A 25,499-nucleotide genomic window follows, 5' to 3' on the forward strand; every position below is an offset into this window, starting at 1 on the left:
CCTCGACACGCCAGGATTCCGCTAAGCCTCTCAGTCTCGGCTTCCGTCCATATAAGTCCCTCACTTGCAACAGTTGCTCAAGCAGAGCACAAGATGGCTGATCTGCTAACTCGTAAGCCTTTTACAAGATGGCGCACAGCTAGAAATTCAACAACAAACACAATTCTGCACAGGTTTGGCGTCTTCTGCGTGTACGAATGATCGGGGGCCAGCGGGAAGTCCAAAAAGCTCGGGGTGAGCACATGGCAGTCAGTAACGCATGTGCAGGTGTGAAGGCAAACGCCGTCTGCTAGCATCCCGCCTCTTGAAAACCTTGACGCTGCTTGCGGTAGAAAGGTGTCAGGATGCTCGGGTGACTCGCAGATGCCCACCAGCCAAAAGATCTGCCGAATTAAATGCCATTTGTTGTGGCTTTTGCCACTTGGAAGAGAGACGAGGTTAGAAGGAAAGGAAATTTCAGACTCTTGATGTTTTGGGATCTGACCACCAATTTTGCTGATCTCTATCCTGCCAATCGAATTGTTGTAAAACTCTTGAAGGACATGGTTTCGAGTAGTCGTGAAGTTCTCTGAATTTATTTAACCCATCGCTGAGAGGCAAAACATGCCAAGAATCCAGATCTTGTGTCTCTAATAGGGGTGTCAAAATTAGTGCATTAATTTAGAGTTAATTTAAAGTTCCTTTAATGACACTATTTTTTTTTTTGTACGTGTGATTAACTCATTCACTCCAAGCCATTTCTCCCCCCCACTGGATTTTGACGTTTGCAAGCCCCATAGAATATTGTGTTCCATTTCTATCAAAACATGGACCCTACCAAAAGAAAGATTAAAGTCTTTCATCAGGAAAAAAAAAAAGTATGTTTGTATGTTTTTCCGTTTTGCAGCAATTAGCATTAGAATATAGGTAGGTTTCGTCAGTATTCACCAAAACTGACAAAAAGAGCTTGTTGCAACATGGCCACAGCTGATCTCTTATACTCTGCTGACACCATGTCAGAAGCTGCATCAAAGCCTAAAAAAAACAAAAAAAACAAAAACAACATCTTAACACGTTTTTGGGAGGGAAGGTCATAATATTTAAAAATGTATTTACACGTTTTTGGGATTGAATGAGTTAATGATGAAACTTAGCTGTATTCTAATGCAATTGTAATGGCTGCAAAACGGAAACAGATATAAACATACATTTTTTTTTCCTGATAAAAGAACAGACTCTAACCTTTCTTTTGGTAGGTTCCATGTTTTTATAGCAATAGAACACAATATTCTGTGGGCCTTGCAAAATCAGTCAAAATCCAGCAAAACAGCCGAGAGCGAACAGGATTGCTTCTGTGAAAATGGCTGGGAGTGAATTAGTTTTTCATAAATCTATTTAGAATTCTGAGCAATTGATTGAGTTGATCTCCTTTGCTCTGCTGCCACCTCCTGGCCATTTGTGTAATAACTTTCTTCAAATTGAGAGGCTACATCAAAGATTTCTGTATATTATAGCACAAAAAAACATAAAAAACGCATAAATACATCTTTGGGACATTTAAAACATTTAAAATAGAATGTATTTATACGCCTTTGGGAGCAAATTAGTTAATTACGGTGAAACATTTTAATCGCTTGATATCCCTAGTCTGTACCTTAATGGACAAATATTAATTCCAGCCTTGAATCCCAGGTAGATTTGGTAAAGTTTTTTTGTTTGTTTTGTAAACAGGTCATTCTGAAAACATGCAAACACCAAACAGAAGCCAGCGCTTTCTCGTGTTACGCATGCACCAAAGTAGAAGTGAAGCATGCGATGACACGATGTGAGGCAAGTTCCATTTTTTGAGGATCAACCTTTCATATGGTAAAATCCCGCGTTCGTTCACACACGCTCAAGGTCTTCAACGATGCTTCCAATTTTACATCAGATGAAAGCTTGCGGGGGGGGGGGGGGGGGAATGTTGTCTTGGCCTTTTTAGAATCGCCGAGGTACGAGACATGAGCAAGCACCGCAGGTGGGCCGCATGGCGACATTTCACTTTGCATATTTTAGTAGCGTGAAACGAGGAGCAAATATAACCAAAGCTCGAGCTTGTTTCCGGTTGAGTCTGCAGGGGGCCTAAAAACATTTTACATTTTCAGGCGCGTATGATGCTACAGCAGCCGAGATGTTTGCTAGGCTCGAGTGGAACCTTTTGAGGCCTCTTGCGTAAGCAAACACAACTGTAAATGCCTCATGGAAGGTTCGAGGTGGTTAAAGAATATTCTTGATCCGATCAAGTGAAGTTAATGCTAATGTGGGCCAGCACCGCTGCTGCTTCTCCAACATCCCTCAGCTGCTTCGCCACTGGGGGTCATGTGTCATGTTTTATTCCATGTGACATGCAAATGGCTTTCTTAACATCAAACGCGACATGTTCTGCTTAATCATGCACTCTCATGGTGCGTCCAGATAGAAACCCCCGAGGAGAGGCGGCCGCATTTTTCCCCTTCTCTTTTTAAAGCTCAGCGTTTGGCCACTGAGGTCCAATTAGTTGGAACCTTTCTTGGACCTTATTAATGGCACTTGGATCAATCTTGATATCTCACGCTCCATGTTTTACTTCTTAAGCCCAATTCACACTGACTGAGGAATGTACGCGTAACGTTTTCCGGACGGCTTCCGCAAGGACTGCAATTCACACCGCATGCGTTGCGTGTCTGGAAATCTGCCCCCACCACACCACAAGATCACATGCGGTTAGGGTTGCCAACTATCCCGTATTAGCCAGGATGCCTCGTATTTTTGGGCTAAATTGTTATGTCCCGTACGGGACCTCAAAAGTCCCGTAAAATAGTTCTCATTCTTATTCTTACACGAAATACAGCAAACGGCATCTTTGCCATTTTTGGACCACGGCTGCTCCCGTAGGTTGACAAGTGAAAAGGAAGTTGCTCGTAGCCAATAAAACGAGTCGCTGGGTGTGACGTTATGTGGAGATCTTGCAAGGTAAGAGAGGCAACTAGAGAGTGAGAGAGAGAGAGAGAGAGAGAGAGAGAGAGAGAGAGAGAGAGAGAGAGAGAGAGAGAGAGAGAGAGAGAGAGAGAGAAAGAGAGAGGTACTCCCTGGTTTCGTCACAACTTCATGTCGCCTACACTCTAAACGCCGAGCTTAATACGCCGGCTGCGAACGTATCAGCGGGAGTAATACTATTTATACTATTTATGAACAAATACTGTGAGAATTTAGCTTGCTTTCAAATTTCGCAATCAGCGCTTAACACAGCAAACCACACTCTACAGGTCCTAGATCAGCTAAGACGGCAATGTCACGAAGCACGGCACCTGTCAGCCAATCACAGGCATCAGGCATCGTCACGTGCATTTGTTGTAGCGGCTTATACTGCACAAGTGGCTAGAAAATAATAGTAATAATAATAATAATAATAATGATAATAATAATAATAATAATAATAATAATAATAATAATAATAATAATAATAATAATAATGTGTAGTGTTGTCCGGTCGGTTAGGAAGAGAGAATGGATAAACGTGCAAGAAAGAAAAGAAAGAAAAGTCTCCATTGAAAAAGTAAATTTGGTGAGTCACGCTCCTCTTTTGCGTCTCATTTTTTTTGCACCTGTTTTTTTTTTTTTAGGTAAAGAGACAAATTGTGGTTTCTTTGAGATTTTGTATGAGGCTACATAATGACGGCCTGCAGTAAGGATTAAAGGGAATGTACAAACTTTGTGCATTTCAAATCTAATCTGAACATACACTGATTTCACACATCATGCTCACACCACCATGGCACCGTGCCGTGCACCTGTCCCTTATTTCGGGATGAGAAAGTTGGCAACACCTACGTGGGGTTCACGCTGGAGAGTTGAGTTCATGAGATAACAACTGTGTATATAGAGTCCTATTTTGTAAACAATAGCCACGCTTGCCTGTTGTCACATCAATATGCTTTTTGGACAGTACGTTTTGTGTTTAAATAGTGTTATTTTGTCATGTTTAATTTATTCAGAGGTAATTTTTTGTCTTAAATGTCCGACTCATGTCTATGTAGCTAGCTAGCTTCCCCCCCAAAATAATAATAATAAAAAAAAAAAACGAGTTCGCAAAAGGTTTTATTTTGAAATATACTGAATTAATCTTGATGCGAGACGTCCGACTTCCTGTCCAGCTCGTGTCATTTCTTCAGCTTTATGAAAATCCGCATGCGGCGTCCGGAAAAAAATAGAACGCTTGTGGAAACCTTCCACATCGCCGCATCCGTTCCGCATCGCAAACGGATCGCACCGCAGTTGGTGTGAATTGACACGTAGACTTGAATGCGTTCTATCCTTGTGGTGTCCGTACGGCCGCCGTAAGGAAAACACACTGCGCATCCGTTCCGCAGCCAGTGTGAATTGGGCTTTAGGTTGAAAATCAGCCCAATAAACAGCCCTCAGAAATAAATAAACAAGCCCTCAGAACCCTCGAAAGCAAGTTTGTCTTCATTTTATTACAAAAATAAATATAAAAATATAAATATAAAACAATATGACTCGGCATTCAAGCAGCATGAATCCAGTGTTTTCCTACAACGTACACTTTCTGGTTACATGTTACGCCTACATAATGAAATGACTCCAGTTTGACAAAATTAACTGCACGGACCGTTCACATGGACATTGCTCGTCAGACAAATAATAGCAAAGATTATATAGAATGTTTTAAAAACACTAGTTTGTACATGTACACTTTTCCATGGGCTCCCCAAACACAATCCGGCGCTCGAGGTGCACCGATCGTCGATAACCGATCTTTAAAAAAATCTGACCCACCGATCCCAATTTTTGCCGACTTGTTTTTTTTCATAACAAGCAGCGTTATGAAATCTTTAGTTCTCCAAACCTTTAGTGTTCCAAACTTATTTTTTTGGAAAACATTGAACAATATCGGCGACATAATACAAATGGGTTGTATTAACTGCACATGAAGTAGTTCTCATAAAAATGAAAATCCTACTCGTCGCCTCAGCAGAAGAGGACAGTGGCTGATTTTTTTTAGACCTCTGAGGAGAGAGATCAGATTGGCGGAAAAGATCGGTTCATTTTTAAGGGATCGACCGTTCACAGATTTCCCAAAATTAAGGAAATCGGGGACGATAGATCGGCCAGCTGATCGATCAGTGTACCCCTGTCTGGTGCCATTGAACATCGAGAGTATACAATACTGCTATCGCTCTGCTCAGTTACAAAACACATCTCCACGCCATGTTCACAAAAAAAGTCCTAAAAGTCAAAAGGCATCTTTACTTATTATGACCAAAAACCGTACAACCGGACAGTCACTCTCGAGTTCTTATCCTCCGTTGGCCTTCGTCGCATATGTGCGCACGCACGTGTGAGAGTCAAAACAGACAACTAGTGGACTAGCGCACTAGCTAGCGCATCGGTCATAAACAGATATTTAGCTTGATACATATAGGCTGACGGTAGACTTGCTAGCTCACAAGCTAGCAGGACAAAGAGTGTGTCTGGCTAGCTCCTAGCTTGCTAACGAACAGACTGGCTCAGGCCTCCCGATCCGGGCTTCTCCCGATGTACATTTCCGCCAGCTTCTTGAACTGCGGTCCCCAGCCGCTGAGGTAATCGTACTCCTGGTCCCCCTCGGTGGCGGCCGACTCCAGCGAACTGAGAGATTCCGCCAGCGAGCCGCTGCCTTCGTAGGCGTACGTGGCCAGCGAGTCATAAGGGGGCGCGGTGGGGTCGGAATCGTTCTCTTGGAGCCTCCCGTTAATGAAGTCTCTGACGTCCGTGTTATCCTTTATGGGCGATGTCCTCCGAAAGGAAAAGAGCATTTCGGGGATGATGTCCCTGCGCAGCTTGTTAGCATCCATTACCTCGGGGTTGCGCAGCGTGCCGATATCGAAGGCCTGCGTGTCCTCCTCGCCGCCGCCCTCGTCGTTGTAGCTGACCACGTTGTCCCGGACGTCGTCCTTGGAGATGATCAGAGGCTCTTTCTTCCTCTGCCTCTTCAGGGCGGCGAAGAGAACCACGATCACTGCGCAGAAACAACGGGACAGGCTAAGTGGGTAAAAAAAATTCTAATTGAGGCCCAACAAAGTTATAATCAACACTAGATATATTGCCTATAAATGCCATGAGGGGGCGGCAAAGCACCTTTTTCAATTACACAAGCCTATGAACGCTGAAAACATTCAATTATGTTTTTAACCTTAATAATGATAATAATAATAATAATAATAATAATAATAATAATAATAATAATTATTATTATTATTATTATTATTATAGCATTTTATTTTATAGCATTCAGCTATTAGCATTCAGATTTCAGCATTCCCACACAATTGCTCCAGAAATTGCACTTATCATCATTACCAGGTGCTCGGTGGCACAGTTGGTAAAGTGCATTGTCTAGTAACCAAAAGGTCATAATTTCACCATATATCTCTCAATTTACTTCATAAGCATTCTACATGTATTCAAATCTAAGCGTTCAGCTATTAGCATTCAGCTTCAGCATTCCCACGCAATTTCTCCAGTAATTGCACTTAGTCGAGTTAAATGAAACGCTTTCCATCACTCTAACATAGTTGATGCTACAAGATGATAGCGCAGCATTATTTTCACATTATCACCCAACGTAAACAGCTTAAAAGTGCAACTGTGAGTGTGGCTCTCCTTTCCCATATGTGAGGGCATTACAGTAAATTAGCCTGTACATCTCTCCCCATAAGGCGATTCGATACGTGGCGTGCATAACGATTCAAGGATGGTTCGATCTGAAAGTGGCTTGATTCACTTTGGTTCGATTTAATTTTATATGGGAAAACGGCTCTGTTCGAGAGGCAATTACTTTTTTCTTGTCATTTTACATACATTGAATGGACTTGTAGGTGCCATTTCCTTCCAATCTCGATATACTTCAAAGTGGAACGATTCAGTTGGATTCGATTCTCACATGTTTTCATTTGAACAAACAAAAACAAAAAAAAACAAATTCGGGTTCAAACCAGTTTTTGTTGCACCCCTACTTTGTTACTCTTTTTAAAAAAAAATCAGTGCCACAAAATACAACTGATCTCCATTCGTGCAATTTTGTGATGATTCCTCCAAACATATTCCACAATTTATCTCTTAATATTCAAGACCCTCAATGTGTCTGCTTAACACTAGTGTAATTGTCCTGTACATGCTTAAATAAATAATTAAAAGAGAGAAAGGGTAAATGGCATACATGCTTACCATGTAGCAGGGCATTAGCGAGCTATAGTCAGCTAAGGCGCAAGAGTAAAAAAAAAAAAAAAAAAAAAATTGCTGCCATTGATGAATCCTCAGCAACGCCTGGGGCTTTCGCCTCTTATTATAAAAGATTCAGTGAGAAAGCTTTTTTCTTTATTTTCCCTTGAATGGCACGTCGACTGGATAAGATGCACCTTGCTCGGAGCATACTTTTAATGCTGGCCGGCACACAACCTCTCAAATCTCCTTTCAGTCTTTTGGCAGCAGCGACGCAGTCTGCGGTTACCGAGTCAGAGTGGAAAACAATCTGAGTTTTCGGCGGGCACGAGTCCTTCACCTTTTCTGTCCTCACTGCGGGCGGCGTGGTTGTCCACTAGCCTCCCGCCAGAGTGCTAATTACAAGGCGGCGCGCGCGGGGTCGGACGGGGGGTTGCAAGGTGGCTGTTTTGAGCGGCGCCTCGCGACCATTTCTGATGGTTTGTCCGCCGCGTTCTCCGACGTGACAGAAGGGATGTAATGAGCAAAAACACACACAACGCTCATGTCCAACCGGTGGACGCAAGCTGGGATCTGCGTGATATTTTGCGAAGCGCGAAACCTGTTAGATGGTGAGTCAGATGTCCTGACAGTTTGCTGGGGAGAGCGGTTGGGTCAAACTGTCAGAACACCAAACTTGCTCTTTGGCAAAAGGTTTGGACACCAAACAACTCAATTGATGTGTACTGTAGACACCTTTAGTTGGCCCTGAATAATAGTTCTCGTTCCAAAACCATCCCAAATTCTCATGGAAATTTCTCCTAGGGGTGTGGAAGCTGGAGATCGGTATGCAAACAGGCACATTTGGAAATAAAGTCAAGGAAATTTGGTGAAATAATTAGCTTATATCGGTTAGACGTCCTAGAGCAGGGGTGTCAAACTCATATTAGCTCAGGGGCCGCATGGAGGAAAATATATTACTAGGTGGGCAGAATCGTTAAAATAATGGTATATAACTTAAAAACAATTGCCATCAATTATACGCAGATTTCTGAGATTTTTGGGCCAGCCCTAAATTACGGAGCTCAACTGTAATCTATTGTTTAAAATAATAATACGAATGCAAATGAAAGGCGGCAACTCTTTGCCTGTATGAGTTCCGCACGTGTTAAATCTACCTGTTTTGCATCTATATAGTTCCCAGAATGCATTGTGTGGCACAGTTACTGAAGTTATAAGGACGTTAATCCCTGTCATATGTATTTGTGTTACCAGTAATTGAATTTGTGTCGTATTTAACACGTTTATGTTGGTCGATGATGACAAAAAAAACAAAAAAAGACAACACTTTTTTTTTTTTTTAAACAAACCATAACTTTAAGTTGTGTGTAAAATAATGACTTCCACGGCGATTCCGTGTCCAAGTTACGCTACTCATCTGGGGACTGCTTGTGAAATTACAAATTTATATATTTTATTGTGTCTGGCTGATTAATTGGTCCGACATTACAATTTTATTTTTTTTTACTTTACAAAGTCATCTTGCGGGCCGGATTAAACCCCTTTGTGGGCCTGATCCGGCCCGCGGGCCGTATGTTTGACACCCCTGTCCTAGAGGCTCGAACTCAACATGGAAAAACAGAACTCATGGTTAATGGCCCCCAAAAAGATCTTTTTAGGAAGTTTGTAGATATCGACTCTATCCACCTTCCAATACCGCATCAATTCCATCACCCGTTCTGCCTTCACCCACCTTAAAAATGTTTTCCCAGATTCAAAATTTAACAAGGACCCAATCGGGGAGTGTCCTACATCCCTTAGATGGCCCAGAATATTCAATCTCTTACTAAACTTGTTCTCAAATCATCATCAACAGGAGTGCAGGCTGAAGATTAGTACATAGCCAGATGCGAGAACGAAGAGAAGAAAACTGAAAAACTAGTATAATAGTTTCATTCAGTTAGTGCCTGTAGGTTGGAGACATCTCCATTAATATCAACTCCCTTCACCAATCTCTTAAATCCGTCACCTTCTTCCTTGAAAGCAATCCAAGACCCAATCCGTCATTGTCACCGAGACCCTCATCTATGCTCTGATAACTGATCTTGCAACCAGGTCTTGTATTTATCTGCGGTGCCTTTCAAGACCATGGACAGGCTGCAGTACAGTATGTCCAGAACTCTGCTGCCAGAATTCTCACCTGCTCAAAGCCTTGGCAGGACATCAGCCCCCACCCCCTTGCTCATTCACTGGCCTCCAATCAAGTTTTGTGTACACTGATCCTAATTACCAGTAAATTCCTCCATGCTTTTGGCCCAAGCAAACAGTTTACAGTTTTTACCATGTTACAACCCTATTCCAAAATGGCTAAAATGCATTTTTGCTTTCAAAGAACACCTTGTAATGACAACATAAAAAAATGTTTTTTAAGAAACCACATTCGTATTTGCGGTGTTTGCCATGAATGAGCTCAGATCCATCTGCTTTCCACTGATCATTCTTGAGACACTTCTTCAGTTTAATACAAGTCTACTTGTGGTAAATTCAGTTGCTTAGTGATCTGGAAGGGCACACACCTGAATACACAAGTGTGTGTCCGACCACGAACATTGCATGTCAAATGGTTGTCGTTGTTTTCGTGAAACATTTTGCGTGGAAGAGAAATGTATTTAGCGTCTATCATCTGATGCTGGCCAGTCAAATACCATATTTTCGACGACAGAGCTTGTCATCGTTCCAAAAGTCTGGCATGGCAGAACTCACTGAGCAGAATGACGGCGCAGAGCAGGATCGCCACCAGGGCGCCGGTGGTGAGCCCGTCGGAGAAGGGCAGCACCTCGGGGTTGCACGACTGCATGTTGCCGCGGCTGTCGCAGGCGCAGACGCGCACAATCAGCGTGCTGGTGCTGCTCTGGATGGGGTAGTCGTTGTCCGAGATGACCACGGGCAGAAAATAGACGCTGGTCTCGCGCCGGCTGAAGCCTCCCCGCCGGGTCAGGATATTGGCGGTGTTATCTGCAGGATGAGAGAGGATGGAGAGCATAGATTTGCTATCAACCCTTTGATAACCTCGTCAGAAGTTGCGGCGGAGCTGGTGGACTGCTAATATTTTTGTAAAAGTCACCACATGACTAGAGGATGAGCATGAGGATGATACAGAATCCAGAGCAAAAGTCACAAAGGCTTCGAACCTTCCTGGTCACTTATGGTGAAGTTCGGATTGTCTGCCTTTATACTGAAGACAAACTTGTGGCCGACCAGGGGCTCGTCCGTATCCACTGCACTGATGGTCTGAATCAACTGATTGAAAGAAAGCAAAAAAAAAAAGTATGAGCAACGTTTGGGGAATTCAAATCCAAAGATGACAGGAAGCACAATGATCTGCAAATGAGCTCATTAAAGAATTAGCTGCCTCTCGTTTGGCTCTGCTGTGAACAACAACGACTCTTGGACGGGCGACACGGACGTGTGACTGTGCGCCGCTAACGTGCTAACAGCAACCTTCTTCCTCTCTCAAAGTCAGCGAGCGACCGCTTTGGCTGCCAACTGGTTTTGGTGCTTTGCCCAATGACAGTTAGGACTGCTGTTTGTTCTCTCAACTTTACTTTTTCCCCGTCGGGCATGAGAGTTTTGCGTTCAGTGTGAAATATGAAACTAGTTGTGTGCCTTTGAGCTGCTAAAATGTGGAATGCTGAGCTTATGTTCACCATTTTTCACTCATTAGGTACCTACCTGTCCAGCTTTGACGTTCTCGCAGACAAATGTGTCGTAGGACATGGCAAACTCGGGGGCGTTGTCGTTCACGTCCAGCACTTTGATGAAAACTGGCACGCGGGCAACCTGACGTGGGTTGTCTACCGACAAACGGAGAGGGTTTAGATTGTCGGGGCTCGTTAGTAGCACACAGAAATCACCAACAGGCAAAAGTTGAAAGACGCACTCATTTCCGAAGCCATTACAGAGATGTTGTGCCATTTGGACATTTCTCTGTCCAAAGCTTTGCGGGTTGTGATGGTGCCATTTGACGAATCGATGTTGAAGAGCCTCTCGAGGTCGGTGTGACGATCAATGGAGTATCTGCGCCAAGTGAGCCAAAAAACTCATCAGTGCCACCAAACTTTCTACCACTAATACATGCTACTAATACATCTTTCCTTTCCAAGGGACAAAGATTTTGTCATTGTAGGCTGCAAGCGTCTGAGCATAATCTACTGCCAATGCTTTTGTGTAATGTTGCCAAACAGGAAACAGCCGCAGGGCTACCATGGTCGGTTTGCTGCTTTTTGCAAAGTATGCCATTCCATTCTTTTTACGGTTCGGATCATGAAGGTTGAGCAGACTGTAGCGCATGTTATTTGCTGAGCTGAGTTAATCGATAACACCAATTTGACCTGTTCACTTTGCATGCTTGACCACAGAGGACTCGCAGCCTTCTGCGACGTAAACCACGTCTGTATGCGCTTCACTGACAGCAGCCTTGATTTGGACGTGGAAATGATGGCTTTTAAAGAGGCGACGAAAGTATGGTGCCTTAAGATATGAGTCATTCCACTTCTGACTTGTCGGTTGGCCTTTTTTATTAGTATTATTATTTTTTTTTGCTTTTGACTTGCGAGCACAGAGACAGAGCGCTGTATGGTGAAAGTGACCTGAAGCTTAAATCACTTTACAGTAAGAAACAGTTAATGAATATTTGGGATGTAACGGTATCCAAACATCGCGATACGATACTATTCTGATATGAATCTCACGATACGATAATTATCACAATATTGTGGGGAGGATGGCGATAAACGTATTCACTCCCAGCCATTTTCACAGAAGCAATCCCGTTCGCTCCCGGCTGTTTTACTGGATTTTGACTGAATATTGTGTTCTACTGCTATAAAAAGATGGAACCTATCAATAGATAAAAGTCTCTTTTTCATCAGAAAAAAAAGTAAGTTTCTATCTGTTTCTGTTTTGCAGCAATTAGCATTAGAAGAGAGCTAAGTTTCATCAGTTTTCACAAATCTATTTAAAATTGTAAGTAATTTAACTTTTATTCTAGATGGCCCTGGTTGATCTCCTTTGCTCTGCTGCCACCTGCTGGCCGTTTGTGTAATAACTACCATTTCTGCAACCGTTCTTTGCAGTTGAGAGGCTGCATCAAAGCCTTCTGTATGCTCTAGCATTAAAAAAACAACAACGTATAAATACGTCTTTGGGACACTTAAAACATAAAAAACACGTATTTATACGTTATTGGGAGCAAATGAGTTTAAAAAAAGGTCACGATACTGTAAACAAAATAGCTCATACTGAAAAAAGCCAATGCAAATAAACAACATACAATCTCTAATAAATAACACTTGAGACACTCACTTGCTAATACACACACACACATTGAATTCCTCCACATATTGACTCAATTCACAACATATTAAGTTCTCCTTCATCTGGCCATTAGCATGGAATTTACACATAAAAGGGCCAAAACATGCCGTATGAAAATTAAACTGCACTAAAAAACTAACCATCAGAGGGTGCTCAAACTGCACAAATGGAAATCAACTTGACAGATGTGCTGCTTTTATTATCGTGACATGACACTTTGATATTGTGGCAGTTTTAATATCGCGTTATCACGATATTGCCGTTATCGTTACATCCCTAGTGAATAGTGCTTCAAATAAGATGCTACATGCTGTTTAATGCTACTTGCAGTTTACTGCCATACTATACTAAAAAAGATTTGACTTTATGTTCGCTAGTATAATGCTAATGCTAATTAGCAGCTATGTTGTGAATGACTCTTATCTCAATACACCACAGAAAATTAAATAAACTGTCCTTTACATGCTGCCCCTGTTTCATGTTGCTTAGTTTTTGAGTGTGCCGCGTACTTGACCATCTTGTTTTCGGCGTCGGGGTCCCGGGCCGACACCACGCCCACAAAGCTGCCGGCGGCCGTGTCCTCGTGCACCTCGATGATGTAAGGGTTGCGGGCGAAAACGGGCGGCTCGTCCACGTCCTCCACCGTGACCTTGATGGTGGCGAAGTCCTTGAACTGCAGACCCTGGATGTACTTGGCGTCCAGGTACGTGTTCCTCACCTCCACCCTAAATTCGTAGTCTCGCTTGCTTTCGTAATCGAGCGCCTGCGGATGAGAGGGATCGGCGATCAGGAATCTCGCCGCAGGACTTGTAATAAGCACTTCGCCGTTTCCATTTGTCGGCCTTTATCTCAGCCGCGCTCTCAATTGGAGGTTACAAGTCAGAGCGAGGAAGGCTGATCGGAAAGATCTTGGGGGAAAACCATGAGGTTCGGGCAAAAGACTCCTTTTATATGATTCATTTCAAAGGTTTTAAACGTCACTTTCCAAAGCAAATTCTGTCATTTATCCTTTTCTCATGTGAATGAATCTTATCAGGAAGCACTCTCTAATCCATAACGCTGCGATTGTGCGTCGGAAGTGACTCACTATGAGACCTGAAAGCTGATAAAAGTTCAGCTAAATGAAAGCACACAGGCAATACGCTCAGTTTCATCCCATCCAGAACTTAAAAAGCGACAAGGTAATATTGCAGCGCGAAAGCGTGATAACGGCAGCAGATTTTTGAAAAGTCGGGCAGTGGTTCAGGATTCACTCGGGAGGGAAAAAAAAATGTGAATTAAGCAGATCTTCTTGTGGGGTTTAAAGCGTCTCATGCACATTAATCTCCTGTGTGCCGCTCGACGCGTCGTGCCAGACTTTCCTCGCGGATGGAAAGCGTCCTCAGTGCAGATCATAGCAGCTATCAAATGGCATAAAACCGGGATGTCAAACTCATTTTCATCACAGGCCACATTATAGTTAGGGTTTACCTCACAGGACTGTTATGACTGAAAATCACAAATCTGGATTCACCTCGTATTGTTGCGAATACACAACTGCCTCTGCCTTTACAGTTATTATAACAACAAAGTTGAGTTTTAAAGAAGTGATGGAAAATGGTGAGTATTATATACACATACTGTTGTTCGATTTATATTAAAGGTGTATTCAAGTAACCTCTGCAATATCCATCTTGTACCGCTCCACAGTAATTTTTTTGGGAAAGGCGGGACATTCTGTACAATAATTGGAGCTGATTGGACGATGCATCATTCTACATGTTTGTTTTACCCAATCACGGCCATGGGTGAAAATTTCTTGTTCGTTCTTGCCGAAGGGGGCAAAAGCACGAACATCTTACCAGCTAGAAATGCACGAAGTGCCTCACGCTGTTCAATATTCAACAAGAAAATGGTGAGTCATTCTGCGAGAACAGAATTAATCGTAGCGTCCATCCGTCCATGTTAGGTTTGGTTGTTAGCTCCGGCGTTGGCTTCCTTGTTTCGTCACAGTTGCATATCCCGCCCCCAAACACAATGTCGCTCTATGATTGGTCCGTACCACTGAACAGAGGTCATCAGTGGGAGCACTACAAGGTGTATTTTCTGGGGTTTGTGAACTCCCAAATACCGCCAGAATTCATCTTGCGAGAGCAAGGTTAGTTTTCAAGGATCTTTTGTCGCTGCGTCTTCCGGGTGGATCCCGTCAATCAATCTGCCGTAACGACGTCGTGTATGCTCGTTCCTAGCTGTGCATGCCCACTTCGAATGTTTGCAGCATGCAGCCACACTGAGCTTCGGGTTCAGCTCCACCGATCTCACCGCATACTTTGAAAATGGCTGAGAGCCACAAGAGGGCATCAGTCTATGAAGTGACGCAGGGCTGATGAAGATAAGCTTGCACTTTCCCAACATTTGATATATCAAATCTCGGGATTTACTTGGGAAAAAAAATCTAGTAACGTTTTCCTCCTTGTAAAATGTACTGCTTAATTTCTGAGTGCATCAACCTTTACTCGACTTTTCAAAGTAAATATCACTCCATTTACACAGTGTATTGCGTATCTCCAGGGCGAGCAGGAGAGCTGGTATGACGGTCGTGTGTGCATTTTTCAAAAACTGACAAACGGACGTTTGGCTTCTACTTTTCGAGAAGATACACCTTTAACTCTTTGACTGCCAAACGTGATACAAAAAACCCCAACGGTGCCAGCCGATTTGGAGCATGTTCACTCATCTTTCAAAGCAAACAGAATATTGCGCCGTCTGACAACATAAATATGGTGGATACCATATAAAAGATTGGATTCCATTCTTTCATGAGAAAAAAAAAAGTGTTTCTACCTTATTCCGTTCTTTAGTAATCAGCATTTGAAATTACGTCATTTGAGTGACATAAGTGAAAATACAAAAATATTAAGAGAAAAACAAGCTTTTATGAAAAGATACATTTTTTTGCAGAACAGTGACTTTGACACTAATATTTTTTGTTTAGTGACAAGGCAGCGCAGCACAAGACGTTGCGCTGCACAGTGAGAGAAAAACAAAAACAAAAAAACGTAATAAACGTAAATTAACGTTTTTGGCAGCATTCATGAGGATTTTAGAATACGTCAATAAACGTTTTTGGCGGTCAAAGAGTTAAGAAAGTATTTCTGTAACATCTCTATAAACTGAAGAAAAATTGCAATTTTGATCTAATCGGGTCTGGACCCTTAGCCCACATGCCATAAAAACCCCAAATCACCTTTTTGATAATGACGATGCCCTCTTGGGTGGTCTTGTCCGTGACTATGTTGAAGTTGTCATGGCCTCCCACCACGCTGTACTCCATCTCGGCGTTGCGGCCCACGTCGGGGTCGTCGGCTTTGATGCGGCCGATGGCTCCGCCGATCTCTGTGGATTCCACGGCGGTGATGCGGAAGGAGTCTGAAACGGGTTCACGTCATTGCAAACGTTTAATTGTAGATGTTTGAAGGGGAATGATGGAATCTCAAAAGAGCAAAACAGTCAAGAATGATGTACTAAATATCTGGAACAGACACGATACTGAGGTCAGATGGTTCCTATTGACGCAGATGCCAGATCTGCACCCGCAAAGTTTTGTTACTGATTATACTGATTACGTATGATGACTCATTTATGAAAGTCAATCGAGCTCTTAATACGGTACATTTTGAACATGTTTTCCCGTAAGGCTTTGGAAGAAGATGCTTACGGTTGGCAAAGCGGGGCGGACTGTCATTGACGTCGGAGAGGGCAATGCTGACCGTGGTGGTCCCCGAGAGGCCCCCCATCTGTCCGGCCATGTCCTTAGCCTGGATCACCACCTGGTAATTCTCCTTGACCTCCCGGTCCATGCCGGGTAGTGCCGTCTTGATGGTGCCTGAGATGAAGCAGAAGAAGAAGAAGAAAAAAAAAACCCTGACGTCTCTGCCACATTCTCTTCCCTACTTTAAGTCGTCTTTCTCCTAATTAGCTTAGTGTTTTAAGAGACGGATTTGCAGGGTTAGCGCCGTAAAACGTGTCTTTAACGCTGCTTAAGAACGGGAGAAAGAAATCCTCATTCCGCGGGATGCTGTTTAATGTTCCGTCACACTCTAACGAGACCTTTTTATAGACTTGCATACGAGCAGGGGGCTCTCACTGGCAAGGCTGGGGGGGGGGGGTTATGCTATGCTCCACGTACCGTTTTCGGAATCCACAGAGAAGTAAGGCTGTCCCTGAAGAATGCTGTAGACCAGCTTGGCGCTGTTGCCGTACGTTTGGTCGTCGGCGTCAGTTGCCGTGACAGTGGCCACAGAAGTACCTGGAAAGGAACAGAAGCACCGTGGTGTATTAACACTTCATATTGACCCTTTAACTCCTGAGGTGCCAAAGGGTTAACCCTTTAACAATACCAGTCCTTTCCGCAAACTCCAAATCCCTGCTGCCCAAATGCTGAACAGCAGGGATTTGGAGTTTGCGGAACATACATATAATGAGAAAGGATTGGTATTGTTAACTCATTTGCTCCCAATAACGTGTAAATACGTTTTTTAATGTTCTACGTGTCCCAAAGACGTATTTATACGTTTTTTTGTTTTTTTGTTAGAGCATACAGAAGGCTTTGATGCAGCCTCTCAGGTGCAAAGAACGGTTGCAGAAATGGTCCACAAACGGCCAGCAGGTGGCAGCAGAGCAAAGGAGATCAACCAGGGCCATGTAGAAAAAAAAGCTCAATTACTTACAATTTTGAATAGATTTGTGAAAACTGATTAAACTTAGCTCTTTTCTAATGCTAATTGCTGCAAAGCGGAAACAGATAGAAACAATTTTTTTCTGGATAAAAGAAGAGATGTTAATCTTTCTTTTGATGCTTTTATAGCAATAGAACACAATATTCTGTGGGCCTTCCAAAATCAGTCAAAATCCAGTAAAACAGACGAGAGCGAACGGGATTGCTTCTGTGAAAATGGCTGGGAGTGAATGAGTTAAAGGGTTAATCCTTTGGCACCTGAGGAGTTAAAGGGTTACGTTTTATCAGGTTCTGTATTTAACTGTGAAGTGAATCAAGTAGTTGGCTGGTAACCAGTTCAGGGTGTACCCCGCCTACTGACCGAAGCCAATTTGCAGCTTGACCCACTGAAATCTTTCAAACTACACAGTTAACTTTTCAACAAGTCATTTAAAGCTTTTCAGAGTCACCAGGATGACAAAAAGTCTGACGTGTCAAACCTGAGGTAAACACTTGTTGGTTAGAGGTTAGCAAAGTGATAAATATAAAGAGAGAGTGAACGTCTGTTTTCGCGGTCTGGCGGAAATACAAAGAAAAGATAAATGTGCAAAGGTTATGGGGTGTAAGCGGATAGTTTTACATATCAATTAAGAAGTCTATTAAGAAGTCTGTTTCAAGACAAGTTTAAAAAAAAAACCCAAAAAACATAACCCTCAAGTCAGGTAGACTCCACCTTGCAATATTTTGCCCTTAAATCACCTCGTTAACAGGCTGCTAAATGTCGGCAACGCATAACATTGCGGTTTAATGATAACGCCATTTTACTGGGCTTATTGCGGTGAAATGTCACGGTCGGAGCAGTAATGAAGGTTGTCTATGGCAGAGAGAAAAAAAATCCAAATAAAAGCCAATGAGAGAGAGAGGTGTCCTTTTGTGGCTCCATATCCTCCACAAGGCCGCGTCGCTAATGCCGTCCTTGGCATTCCGGAGACCTCCACCGCCGTGTAGCGTTCGGGTCGCCGAGTCTCGCCGCATACTAATGAAGCCTTGAACATCTGTCCCACTTAGTGGCCAGAACTGATGGCTGCCGCCGCTTCATGGCCGGCTGACTTGATGAAGCGCCGTGTTCAATCCAAACGGTTTTATTAGTCGGCAGCCCGATGACTAACGGCGACATTGACCCATCTTTAGCCAGCGGCATGAATCCTCCCAAACAAGGCTTTTTGTTATTTGCCACACAGATAATTGGCTTTTGATTGACCCCCTGATTGCTCAATTGTGTTCATTTGTGGCCGCATAATTGAGAATGTTTTTTTCATCTGACTCTGGATTATGCTTTATAGGCATACCGATTACATTGAGGCCATTTGGTTTATTTATACTCGGAACGGAATGAAATAAGTGCGACCAAGCAAATCCTTAATTGGAAAGAGTGACAATCACAACATAAAATGCGCGGAACGCCTATTAAAAAAAAAAAAAAAGGAAAATGACAGGGCCTGTTGTGAATGTTTAATGAGGCTGACCAAACATAAATAACTTGAATAGAACATCACATGACGACTAAGCGAGCACCACCGCTGCCGCTTTGCGTTCTGTTTATCGTCACAATTTAATGAATGAACACAAACGAATGGACTGCTTTTCACATGCGTTCCCTCTCACCCTCTAATTCACTGCAAAGTACATTAAATATTTATTTGCTTTTCACAAACTTTGCATTTGCTGCCTGTTGATGTGAAATAAATTTCATTCCATTCATTGATTTCATTTCGATCAGGGAGCAAAGACTATTCAACTGTATGCAGCTTATGGCTAGCAACTTTGAACTGCTACATTTCATTTGCACTTTGTGTCTGTTGAAGCAGAACACATTTTTAACATTTTATTTGCTCAACGAGCAAGACCAAAAGATTGAAGAAAGAAAAGCAATCATTTGTATTTTAGTTTAGCTGAATTCAGTTTGACAGTGACAGTGTTTATTTTTTGCTAGTAAGGATTACAATTTTAGTTTATAGTTTTGGTTTAAAACAATTCCAGGGTGATTTTCAAAATAAAAAGTGGGACGCGACAATTCCGCTGAAAACCAAATACACAATAAATTTGAAAAAATTGATTTCGTACGCTGAATCTTGTTGTGTTATGTTATTACTTCAATGCTAAATGCTATCTTGGTTGACAGTTCAACAGCACTAAACAAGACAATGCACTGACCATCCATTAGCCGTTAATAGGGGTGTGAATTGCCTAGTACCTGACGATTCGATCCATATCACGATTCATAGGTCACGATTCGATTTGATACCGATTAATCCTGATATGAATTTACAAGTCGATTGTTACGAATTTTTTTTACTCAATTTAGAAAATACCATTCAGTAAACTTGTACACTGTAAGATTTGTATGAAGTTGTATTATTTATTGATCTCAAACTTCAGTGTTACAACTGTGAGCCACTGTATTTAACAAACAGGTTGTAACCTTTTTACATGTTAGAACAGCATTGAAATAAAATATTAAGGCTTAATGTTCCATTAATACAACATTCTTCCATGCCTAAGGTGTGAAAGTTAGACGTTTTGTTGAATATTTTTTCATCAAAAATGGATTTTAAAAAATTGATTCGGCTGCCTATTGAATCGATTTGAGAATTGCGTGCTGTAGTATCGCGATATATTGCCAAATCGATTCATTTTTAACTCCCCTAGCCGTTAACCTAGCAACAATCCCCCATTGTAGCAAAATATGGTGCTCAAAAGCTCAGCTTGTGTTGAGTCCCACATCGGTGACCGCAATATTAGAAGTACGTTTTGATTGCGTCTCGTTCTCTATTCTTATTTTGCAACTTTTATTGACTTAAGCGAAGTCAAATCAACTTGGATTGTACTTTACCAACGAGTCGCTCAGATTACATATATTTTTTAGATCGATTTTATTGTAAACTTTAAGCAACTGATATTCGTTGCCATCTGCTTTGCTAATCTGTATGATATTTTGACGGTTTCGTCTTGGTTCTAACCAATTCTGGTTCTTTATCGACTTCAGGAACTGCTATTCTGCTTTGTTGATGTTGTCTCTAGTTTGTAGTGCAACTGCATCTTGCTTCCATTTTTGCCCAACTGATTCACACAAAATTTTAGCACATTGTCCAAAGTCAAGGTCCACTCACCCACGTCGGACATCTCCGGGACGCTGGCGAAGTAGATGTCTCGCTCAAACTTGGGCGCGTTGTCGTTGATGTCGTGGATCTTGATGTTGAACTCGGTGTCGGGCTCCAGCTCTTCGTTGGTGTTGCGATCCAGTACCTTGGCGTGGAGCGTGTACATGGACCTCTCCTCGCGGTCCAGCTTCTTGGTGGCGTGGATGTCGCCCGACTTTTCGTCGATCAGAAACAACGTGCCGGCGCCGTCTCCGGTCAGGACGTACTTGACGGTGCCGTCGTCTTTGTCCATGTTGGAGTGCAGCTGGGAATCACAGCAGAGAGGACGTTTGATATAGACATAGATACAAAGATTGCAGCCTTGGTCTGTTTTTGTTCTGTTAGGAGAAGAGGCCCTTTGTGGGATGATTTCACCAAAGCGGTCAAGCTGCAGAACATAACTTGCACTCCAAAGCTGCACTCAACAGCGTTTTTAAGTATATTTTTTCGCACTTATTTGCGGCACTCGACCATTCAAGTCATTCATCCGTTTGTATCGGACGACCACGCCGGACCCGATCGATGCAGCAGCGATTTGGGGGGCAGCGGCGGCGGCACTTTGAGCGCACATTACGTCCCATAAAATCCCACAGAAGAGCTTTTTAGGCTTCACTTCTCCTCTCTTCTTTTTGAGCAGGACCGAAGCTCAAATGCATCTCCCATTTTGTCACATTAGCACATCTTGCTCAAGGACATGGAACACTTCTTCTCAGTGAGCTTGTTTATGACTGAAGTCGAGTCTGCGACGTATTGTAGCATGGGACATTTTGGAGCACCTAGGTCACTAGAAAATGAAAGCGATTCTCTCCATTTCGTGTGTGATGTGGAAAGTTAATACAATTCGAAACCCTTACCATGTCCTCAAACCCTCACTCTACCTTGACACCACTTTTTTTCTGTATTGGAATTGTAAACCCTCATCCTGTCTTGAAGTTTTTTTGTTTGTGTTTTTTTAACTGTAAAATTTGGTTGAAGTCCTACTTTTAAACTCTAATCCTGAGTAGAACTTTTTTCTATTGCATTGGCAACTTATATACAAATTTGGCGTACGTCCTTATGGTAACAGATCTCCTTTATAAATCAAAAACACTTGTACACTGCTTACAAATTCCTCACATTTGGTGAAATGATTTAACTCATATGCTCCCAAAAACGTATAAATACATTCTTTTTTAAATGCATTAAGTGTCCCAAAGACGTAGTCATATGTTTTTTTGTTTTTTTATGCTAGAGCATACAGAAGGCTTTGATGCAGCCTCTCAACTGCATAGAACAGGTGAAAAAAATGGTGGTAATTACACAAACGGCCAGCAGATGGCAGCAGAATATAAGAGATGAAGCAGGGTCACGATGAAAACAAGCTGTTTCCCCACAATTCTAAGCAGATTTGTGAATAATGATCAAACTTAACTATATTCTGATGCGAATTACTGCAAAACAGAAACTGATAGAAATATACTTTTTTTTCCTGATGAAAGAAGAGACTCTAATCATTCTTTTGGCAGGTTCAATGTTTTTCATAGCAATAGAACACAATATTCTGTGGGCTTCGCAAAATCAGTCAAAATACATTAAAACAGCCAGGAGCAAAGGGGGCTGCTTCGGTGAAAATGGCTGCCAGTCAATGAGTTAGATGGAATAAAGATTCCTGGAATTCGCCCAAAATTCTGCTTCAAACCGACTTCCTGTTCACTTTGGGCATGGGTCTTGTATAGCCTTTTTTGTGTGTCTCCCTATTACCTACCAAATTTAGTGGGGAGTTATTAGGGACTTTGACGTCCCAACTAATTTTTCCTTCAGCAGAATACGCACTAAACATCCCACCAACACCTGAAACATATCCACAAATCATTGTGGCTTCCAATACTGATCCTTTGTCACCACCAGTATCCTGTTTGTCAACTTGCGCAAACTTAAGCCATTGATATCATCTCAGTTTAATTGCTTCAAGCTCTCATTTCCATGCGTTTTGTCATGACAGAAGTCGTCACAACCTTCAATTTTTCTTCCCCAAAAGCGGGCGAGACACGCTAAAGCGTCCCGCCAGCTCCTGTGACATATTTCACAAATCACAGCTTTTGGATTTATCTTCCGAATTGCGCGGTTGAGAAACGACTGGAAGCTGACCTGCGGCTGCAGCGCTGGCTAAAATTAGTCACCTCTGACCTATCCATCACCTCCTAGGAGACGGTGACGGATGCTTGAGTCAAGCTCATTATACTCGTAGATCTGTTACGGCTATTTTTAGACAGTACGTTTAATGACTTGTCGTCGTACGTCGTCATATGATTTGTTAATATTAATGTCGCCACTCTGCGGGGAAGCTCATTATTTGTTAGCTGCCGAGAAGGCTGATGTCAACAGCTCAACTTGAGTTTGGGCATGCGGAATGTATTTGTAAACTTCATGGGGGAAAAAAAAAAGATTCTGTTGCTCGGATGAAAATGGGTTTAAAAATATTGTCGCTGCCAGACGGATCTTCCACTCGCCTTATTTGCGAGTTTGGAAGGACGTCGGATTTACGAGGCCTTGGAGACGCGAAGGTGGGGCCCGTGAGTGACAGCTTTACACCGGCGAGCTGTTGGCAGGAATTTGTTTGCATCTAAATGGGCTTCCACGTGTGCGCTTGCCATGAACCGCCCGCACCTTGTTACGACCTGCAGGGCGCCGCGCAACAATCAACTCCCAGGACAACATTTTTATCGTTATTGTCGACAGGAACTCGTAGCATTTTCCATCAGCTGTCATCGGCTTATTTCCATAATGGGAAGCTATGCCGCCAGGTTGTTTACCGCCTAATGTTCTGTATCTTTACCAACATGGAATTCAGTAGGCAGACAAAAAATGTCTCAAGAGGCCATATGGCTGAAAAGAAGGAAGAGAATTTTTTTTCCAGTTCCAACTTGGTCATTTTGTCTTCCTTCAACGATGAACGTGCTAGAGATTGTGGCCAATTGTTACCAAATTTGAACCACATTTACTAGAAAACTGGAAGACGCTAAATTGCAAAACATTTTGTCATAGATTGTAATGGAAGCATCGCTGCCAAGTTTGGTGGTCTCGTGATCAAACACAAAACTCTTAAGTCAACCAAATGACCTTTTTGAAAATTGCGTTCAGTTTCTCTTGGCAACAAAAAATGGATGTTGATCATAAGTAGACCCGCAACACAGTCTCTGGAAGGCTGCCATTTTGGTTTGAAAATATATTTTAGGTCTGATTTGACCATATACATGCAAACTACAAAGTGGAATTTGTCCTAGATGTTTTGTCTGATTGCTACCAAATTTGAACCACTTGCTCTAGAAAAATGCTACAAATGGAAGAGGCTAATTTGCAAAACATTAAAGTTCCCATCATCGCTTAGAGTTGGAACATGGTAAACATAACCTTTTGAAAATTCACTTTCGTCGAGATCCATCCATCCATTTTTCCCAACCGCTTATTCGTCATTCATGTCTACAAAAAAAAAGTGTAAACTCACTATGACCTAAAAAAGAGGCACAAAAACTGTTATTTTTGTTTGAAGCTGTCATTTCAGGATCATTTTGGCAGTTTTCAATGTAACTTTCGAAGACATGTTTCAGATGTTTGCTGCGAAATAGCGAATATTTTAATTTCATGTCATTGCATGTTGGTAGAGCATGCTGATAAATTAGAGAACTGGAAACTTTGGGAAGTCAGATCATCCATCCATCTATTTTCTTTAGTGTTGTTTCGATATCGATACTGGTATCGGCAGATGTGCCGATACTGCATTAAAACAGTGGTATCGGTATCGGTGACTACGCACCAGTAACATGCCGATACCCTTAATTCCAACACTTATATAGGATTATAGATGCAGCATCTTGTGTCTTGCTCGTGCACTATGTTCACTGGTATGTGACATGTTCACTGCATGCCGATCTAAGATATCATATTGGCCCTTGAATGCTTTGAACCAATAGCAGGACAGCTTTTTCATGTTGAGGAAAAAAAAACTTTAAGTATCGGTATGGTATCGGTATCGGCCGATACTGCAAAGCTGGGTATTGGTATCGGTATCGGGTGCCAAAAAACGGTATCGGAACAACACTAATTTTCTTGACCGCTTATTCCTCAAAGGGTCGTGGGGGGTGCTGGAGCCTATCTCAGCTGGCTTTGGACAGTAGGCGGGGCACACCCTGGACTGGTTGCCAGCCAATCGCAGTCGTCAAGATCAGAGCTTGACCAAATGTGTGGATGAAGCGCTTGCATTCTCCTTGCCTAATTTTGAAATAAGCTTCGATTCCTTTCAAACTCTGTAGATGCTCATTTTTGACATATAATTACCGAATGTCAACCCAAAACTCTAAAAGTGGCCGCATATTGTACAAACAAGGAGCGTGACAAGAAATTTAAAACTAATTGCATTGTTGCTACATTAAGTCAGGCTCGTTTGTCGAGTCCCAAGCAGGCAGCAGAAGGGAAGAAAGCTTCGAGTACAAAAAAACAAAACAAAAAACACGTCGCATCCTCTTACAAATGCTTACATGAAGCGTCTCCACGCGGCTTCAGGAAAATCAAATGTTCGCACGGCAGCAGTGTATTCGCTGGCTCCGCTTAAAAAAAAAAAAAAAAAAGAAACAGAAAGAGAACGCCTTTTCACGGCCGTACAACAGAAGCACAGAGGAGAGCCTTGATGAGTGAAATTGCCTCGCACAAACACTGAGGAATTGTCTGCAAAAAGCAAGGAAATCATTGGCAATTCTTGTCAGCCCTCCGCTCCGTGTCGCTCGCTGCTGCGGCGAGGAGATAGCGGAACAGAATGGCGACGGAATAATTACTCTCGCTGTGTCTTTACCGTTAAAACAGTGCGGCGCATAGTGCGTTCTCTGCAGGTCCGACTTGGACCTCGCTGTAGCTGTAGGCTGCTTTCTTTATATTATATTTCTTTCAAGTGGTGAGCGAGGCCGCCGCCACATCTCAAGGCTGGCGAAAAATATGAACACAGCTAAAATGAAATAGTAATAATTCTTATGAAGGCAAGGGTTTTATGAGGCAGGGCA

At 42.5% G+C, this 25,499-nt stretch overlaps 1 protein-coding gene across 1 annotated transcript in view; it reads right to left on the reverse strand.

Moving 5' to 3' along the window:
• Window positions 1-4,453: 4,453 nt before the first annotated feature.
• Window positions 4,454-25,499, reverse strand: part of LOC144009419 (cadherin-10-like) — a 38,299-nt gene continuing 17,253 nt past the window's right edge. The window contains exons 3-12 of the mRNA XM_077509149.1: window positions 20,440-20,734; window positions 16,742-16,861; window positions 16,271-16,438; window positions 15,800-15,981; window positions 13,083-13,336; window positions 11,138-11,274; window positions 10,930-11,051; window positions 10,389-10,497; window positions 9,961-10,212; window positions 4,454-6,016 (exon numbers count right to left, since the gene is read on the reverse strand). Of these exons, the coding sequence (XP_077365275.1) occupies window positions 5,526-6,016; window positions 9,961-10,212; window positions 10,389-10,497; window positions 10,930-11,051; window positions 11,138-11,274; window positions 13,083-13,336; window positions 15,800-15,981; window positions 16,271-16,438; window positions 16,742-16,861; window positions 20,440-20,734 (2,130 nt within the window). The 3' untranslated portion in view covers window positions 4,454-5,525. The remainder of the gene's footprint in view (window positions 6,017-9,960; window positions 10,213-10,388; window positions 10,498-10,929; window positions 11,052-11,137; window positions 11,275-13,082; window positions 13,337-15,799; window positions 15,982-16,270; window positions 16,439-16,741; window positions 16,862-20,439; window positions 20,735-25,499) is intronic.

This window comes from Festucalex cinctus, chromosome 20 (assembly GCF_051991245.1).
Source record: "Festucalex cinctus isolate MCC-2025b chromosome 20, RoL_Fcin_1.0, whole genome shotgun sequence".
Lineage (NCBI taxonomy): Eukaryota > Metazoa > Chordata > Actinopteri > Syngnathiformes > Syngnathidae > Festucalex > Festucalex cinctus.